General features: G+C 53.5%; 1 protein-coding gene across 1 annotated transcript; it reads left to right on the forward strand.

The window, feature by feature from the left end:
• The first annotated feature begins 2,367 nt into the window (after nucleotides 1-2,367).
• CHAC1 (ChaC glutathione specific gamma-glutamylcyclotransferase 1) lies at nucleotides 2,368-4,931 on the forward strand. The gene is made up of 3 exons (XM_004318547.4): nucleotides 2,368-2,930; nucleotides 3,339-3,374; nucleotides 3,808-4,931. Exons 1-3 carry the CDS (start codon nucleotides 2,709-2,711, stop codon nucleotides 4,207-4,209), a joined length of 660 nt encoding a protein of 219 aa, XP_004318595.1. The 5' UTR covers nucleotides 2,368-2,708; the 3' UTR covers nucleotides 4,210-4,931.
• Nucleotides 4,932-6,000: the final 1,069 nt, after the last annotated feature.

Below are 6,000 nucleotides of genomic sequence, written 5' to 3' on the forward strand. Positions count from 1 at the left end.
AGGCTCCAGAATGCAGGCTCAGTAGTTGTGGTGCATGGGCTCAGCTACTCCACAGCATGTGGGATCTTCCCGGACCAGGGCTCGAACTCGTGTCCCCTGCATTGGCAGGCGGATTCTTAACTACTGTGCTACCAGGGAAATCCCAATCGTTTTAATCATAGTGCATGTGATAGTTCCTGTTTTGCATTTTTGTCTTACTATGCAATCATAAGCATGTTCACTACATTGTTTTCCTAATGGATTTTTACTTTAAACTGTTTTTCCTAAATATAAGTGGTTTATGTTCTCTTAAAAAATTCCCAGTCTGAATTGGTATAAAAAAGAAAGTGCAAGTCTCAGTAGTCCTACTACCCAGAGATAATCACTGAGCATTTTTATATGTTCTTCTAGATTTTTTTTTTTTGGAAATAAACACATATATACTTTTTAAGTTTAAAAAGTTATTTTAGGTTATTTTATAATTTGTTTTTCACTTAATTATATATGCATCATAGATAGGTTTCCAAGTCAATAAGTAGTCATACATAATTGTTTCTAATGACTGCACAGATTTAATTTTATGTCTATATCAAATTTATGTAACTACTCATTTATTGCAGGATTTTAAAGTCGTGTATACGTGTGTGTGTACTTCTCCACCATGTGGATAATTTACTTAAACATTTAGCTATTTTTTGATATTTAAGTAGCATTTCTTCTTTTGTTTTAGCTATAATAAGTAACAATGCATTGAAAAATCTTGAGGAATATGGCTTTTCCCATATTTTGAATAATTTCATGGAGTGGAAGTATTGGGTCAAAGGGCAGGGACATTTTATGATTCTTGATTTGTATCACCAAGCTGCTTTTTCAAAGGCTTGTTTGTGCCAATTCAGATACTTTCAGCAATGTGTTAGTACCAGTTTCTCACCTCCCACGCCACTATCAAAGGTGGTAGATGGAGGGGGGATATTTTCCCTAAGCAGCAAAGGAGGTGGACTAAAGGAGACAGGATAGAGAGAGGAGAAGAGGGGAGAGTGAACATGGGGAATGGAGGGAAGGAGAAAGGAATAACCAGAAACAACCATTTGCCTGTAATTTTTTCCAGTGGGAAAAGTAATTCATGCTCCTTGTAAGAAACCCACTTTTCCATAAATATTTACATTTAATATGGAAAGTCCTCCTCTGGTGACAGGCTCTGCTAACAGTTTATGTATATTATTCCATATTATTTCTTTTACTAATATTAATGTATAACTTGTTTTTAAAGATCTAGCTTCATACTATACACAACATAGTGAAACATTCCTGCTGGAGATTATATCTTAGGCACCTTTGGAATGATTACTTTAAGTGTGCAGATAATTTTTAGTTTAAATATCTAATTAGAATCGAATGAGAAGCAATACTGCCCCTTTTCCCTGCCAGAGGGCTCTCCCTATTTCTCATCAACAGTCCCCTGACCTAAGCAGCAGTCCCTCGGAGCCAGTTCTGCGAGGCCTTCTGCTGCCTCTGTTTCCCTTTCCCCTGGCTGCTGCTTAGGGGGTCAACCCCAGGCGACCTGCGGACCCTCTGTGGGTTGGGAAGCCAGTAGCCAAGGGCGAAGGCCGGTAGCTGCTCACAGCCCTCTGGGGGGCCTTAATCGGGCCCTCCTTGCTCTCCACTTCCAGAGCCTCAGTGCCTAAGATTAACCCAACCATTGTTGCAAAACTCTCCTGTCCAGGCAGAACGAAACCCATCGCCTTGGGGCAGGACTGACCTGACTTTCCTGTCTTTATGGCTTCTCTCCGCAGGTCGGGACACCACTGCCAAAGTGACAACGGCAGTTCCAAGCACTCTGACCGGCTTTTCGCGGAGCCTATTTGGGCTCAGGAAGTCCCACACCTGGCCTGGGGCGTAGCCCTCACGTGACCCGCAAGCTCTGACCGATCGGTCTGACTCAGTCTCTCAGCTTCCGCAGAACACCTTGTGAGCCCCGTGACTCAGTTTCTCCATTTGCTCACGCGCGCCAACAGCGTGAGCCACCTGTGCGGAAGGCGGAGGTGCCTCGGACGCTTCTCCAGAGTTCGTGCTCCCGGACGAAACCCCAGAGACGGTCATTTACGCCGCCCAGAGCCCTCCTTCTGGACGTGTCCTGCACTGGACCTGGTAAAGAGTCCGTGCTGCCTGGGGTGGCAGTGACTCGGCCAGGTGCACTGGCAGGACTGCTTGAGAGACACCCTCCTGGGGCCGGCCCGCCATGGTTCTTGAAGGGCCCAGGCCGTAAAGGGGCTGATGGGGAGACGACCGGTGCCCTCCTCCGTACCCACTGCCGGCCGCCTGACGCAATCTCGCGCGTCCTTGCTGCACGGCTGAGCTGGGGAAACCTCCCCAGCCGTTGCATCACTCCTGCCAGGTTTGCTACGGAGGTGGAGCCGAACCAATCAGCAGGCGCGCTGGGCCCAGCGCAGGACGCGCAGTCACCCATTCAGGGGGCGGCGCGGTCAACCTGGCAGCAAAATCCTAAGGTGATTGGCCAAAATGGAATTTGCCCCGCCCCAATAACCGCGGCAGCTGGCCGCGGTGGGTGGGGCTTTCCGGCCGGAGGGTTTAAAGGGGACCTCGGAGCGGGCAGCGCAGCTGGAGCAGCCAAGCGGTGCCAGGCTAGGTGGGTACGTCCGTGGTCCTTCCGTGCCCGCGTCGGAGACCAGCCCCGGAGGCCGCCCAGGCCAGTCCCTGTGTCCGGCACCATGAAGCAGGAGTCTGCAGCTCAGAACACCCCGCCCGCCTCACCGCCCCCCTCGCAGCACCCCCAGGACGACTGCGACCCCCAAGCGTTGTGGATTTTCGGGTACGGCTCCCTGGTGTGGAGGCCCGACTTCGCCTACAGCGACAGCCGTGTGGGCTTCGTGCGCGGCTACAGCCGCCGCTTCTGGCAGGGAGACACCTTCCATCGGGGCAGCGACAAGATGGTGAGCACCTGCCCATGCCCGGGTGAATGACGGGGGTGGGGACAGGATAGTGGGCACCGCGCTGGTGCCCTGGAATGTCAGGGTCTATCTGGGCAGACGGTGACTCCGTCCCGATGGGGGAAATATGTAAACCTTGCTTACATATTTTGGCTTAAATTTGTGTGCCCAGTGGGTCACTGTGTGATGGCTATAGGCTGATCCTGTGGATCACCGTGTTGATGAATATTTCTGAATATCAATCTGGGCCACTGCCATGTGTCTACTCCTGTTACATCTATGCATCATCCCCCTGGATGAGTGGGGCTCTCTGAGGCCTGGGACAGAAGGGATACTAAGAGTTTTCTCTACCAATGATGGCAGAGCTCATTTCTAATTTGTTGTTTTTCAAAATCTCTCTTCCCTCCTCAGCCTGGTCGTGTGGTGACCCTCCTTGAAGATCGCGAGGTAAGTGCCAGAGTCAAGAAAGAGACACAGCGTGGAGGGGTGCAGACAGACAGAGCTGTGGCTCCTTGGCTGCAGGCTAGATTAGATGCCCCGCTGGCTGAGGGGAAGGGTGGGTCTAGCTAAGTGCTTCTCATAAGAATCACCTGAGGATCTTGTTAAAATACAGATTTTAATAAGATTTAGAGTGGCCTGAAACTCATTCCTAACAAGCTTACAGGCGATGCCATTGTTTCTCAGACCATACTCTGAGTAGGATTTCTGTTCTTTCTGGGGCTAGACCACCTTACCAACTCATGTTAAGGGAGGATGAGGGCTTGATATATTGCTACTAGAGGGCTCACCAGCGCTCTGCCCGCCTCCCTTACAAGCACAGTACTGGGGTGGGACCAGAAGGAGCTGTGTGACTGACCCCAGTGCCCATGTTTTCTCCTAGGGCTGCACTTGGGGTGTGGCGTACCAGGTGCAAGGTGAGCAGGTGAATGAGGCCCTGAAGTACCTGAATGTGCGGGAGGCAGTGCTTGGCAGCTATGATACCAAGGAGGTCACCTTCTACCCTCAAGATACCCCTGACCAACCACTCAAGGCATTGGCCTACGTGGCCACCCCGCAGAACCCTGGTTACCTGGGCCCTGCGCCTGAGGAGGCCATCGCTACGCAGATCCTGGCCTGCCGAGGCTTCTCTGGCCACAACCTTGAGTACTTGCTGCGCCTGGCAGACTTCATGCAGCTCTGTGGGCCCCAGGCACAGGACGAGCACCTAGCAGCCATCGTGGATGCTGTAGGCACCATGCTGCCCTGCTTCTGCCCCACTGAGCAGGCTTTGGCACTGGTCTGAGGGGCTGAGCCCCTACATGGACACAGGGGCCAGGTCCCCACTCCAGTGCACACAGACAGACTTGATATAGCTGGAGCCCACTGAGAAGACTTGGTGGGCCGACAGGGGCCTCTCTTAAGCTCCTGCCTGTCCGCCAGCCCCCAGATCTCCTACCTGACACTGACTTACTACTTGAAACTTTATTTATTGCACCATGTTGGTGTGGTGGGCAGGGTGGGGGACCTGCCCTAGATATAGGGGCCCTGCTGAGCGGTGCCCCACCCCAGGCGCCTGGTGCCTGACCAGATTCCCCCCAGTGCTGCTGCTATCCCCATACTACCCAGGCCTCCACCTCCCCGGGGAGCCTCCAAGAGCCTTGACCCTCTGCCCCCCACTCCAGACCTACCATTCCCTAGCCCCAGAAACAACACCCGCCAAAGGTCCCAGCTTGCTGGTGAGGGTAGGAGGGAGTGAGGAGAGGGGGCCCTACAAGAACTGAGGCCCCTGCCAGCCCTGCTCATCCCCCAGGTCCCCAGGGCAGAGCTGGATCTGGAGGCCAGACACAGCTGCTGAGGCTGGGCCTAGGCCTCTTACCCATTTGGCTTTGTTTCCCTGTCCTTCTGTCTGTCTGTCTGGGCCACTCCTGTCTGTCTGTTGGTCTATTTCTGGGAAGCTCATCGGTATAGGCCGTGGCACCTTCCCAGTCTGTCCCATACTATAATCCATAAACTGATCTCATTATCGGTGCTGTGCTGGAATGTGATTCTTTCTTCAGATGGGGGGTTGGGGTGAGTGAGGTGCTGAAGCCCTGGAAGGCTCATAAGAGGGGAAAGGGCTCCCTCTTCATCCCCATGCCTCTGTCCCAGAGAGGGGGCAGCTGAGCAGGCAGGACTACCAGGTTACATCGCTCCTGTGATCGCGATTCATGTCTTAGTGCACACAAAGAACGCCCCCGCTGAGGCATGCAAATTCAGCCTGGGCAGCTCTACTTGGCAGCCCTGTGAGGAGTCCTTGCCACCGACTTGGTACCCGGTGTCTCCTCCCAGCTGCCTTGAAGGGGCTGCCGGGCTTGCAGTTCAGACCAGGTCTTCCTCCAGTTGCAGGGTCAGCAGCTGCCTCTTCCTGACAGTGAGGCTGGACCTCTGGCTTCCTGCTAAAGGAGCCATGTGGGTTAAAGGAGCTTGAAGGGTAAGGTGATGACAACTTGTAAGACCATGCTGACAGTGCAGGCCTGGAGGACCTGGTGGCCCTTTGAATTCCGAGGTCTAGGTGCTCATTCTTGCCTCCTGTGCCTGTGGTGTGGGCTGTGCCTTCTCCGTTACCCTGACCCACCAGGACTCAAGCCCACGATGGGATGAGTTGCCGGGCACCCTGTGGATTGCTGCTTGTTCCCCATCTGCCTGCCCCTGGCTACTCTTCCGTCACCCTGGCCCTCCAGGTGCAAATCCCAGCCCTCAAGGTCTCAGTCTGGCCCTGGGCTCCTCAACTGGGAGTGGCCCCTCAGTGGATTGAGCCTTTACTCCTGAACCTGCAGAATGGGTGCAGGGCTTTTGCAGCAGTAGAGCCCGGCTCCAATCCAGCCCACCCCTCACTTGCCCAGTGACCTCCAGAAAAGTATTCAGCCTCTGAGACTCAGTTTACACTGGGACGCTGTGTGGTATGTGTTGCTGTCCCTCTTGTGGCTGGTGTCCTGGTTTGGTCTGGGTGTCCCCAGCAGGGTCAGCTCCGACCAAGCTGAGTGGCCCTTGTGCCTGGGGAGGGTGCCCATTTGTTGGCAGCCTCATGTCTTGGCCATTGATGGGAAAAGTGTGG

This window comes from Tursiops truncatus, chromosome 2 (genome assembly GCF_011762595.2).
Source record: "Tursiops truncatus isolate mTurTru1 chromosome 2, mTurTru1.mat.Y, whole genome shotgun sequence".
In the NCBI taxonomy this organism is placed as follows: Eukaryota; Metazoa; Chordata; class Mammalia; order Artiodactyla; family Delphinidae; genus Tursiops; species Tursiops truncatus.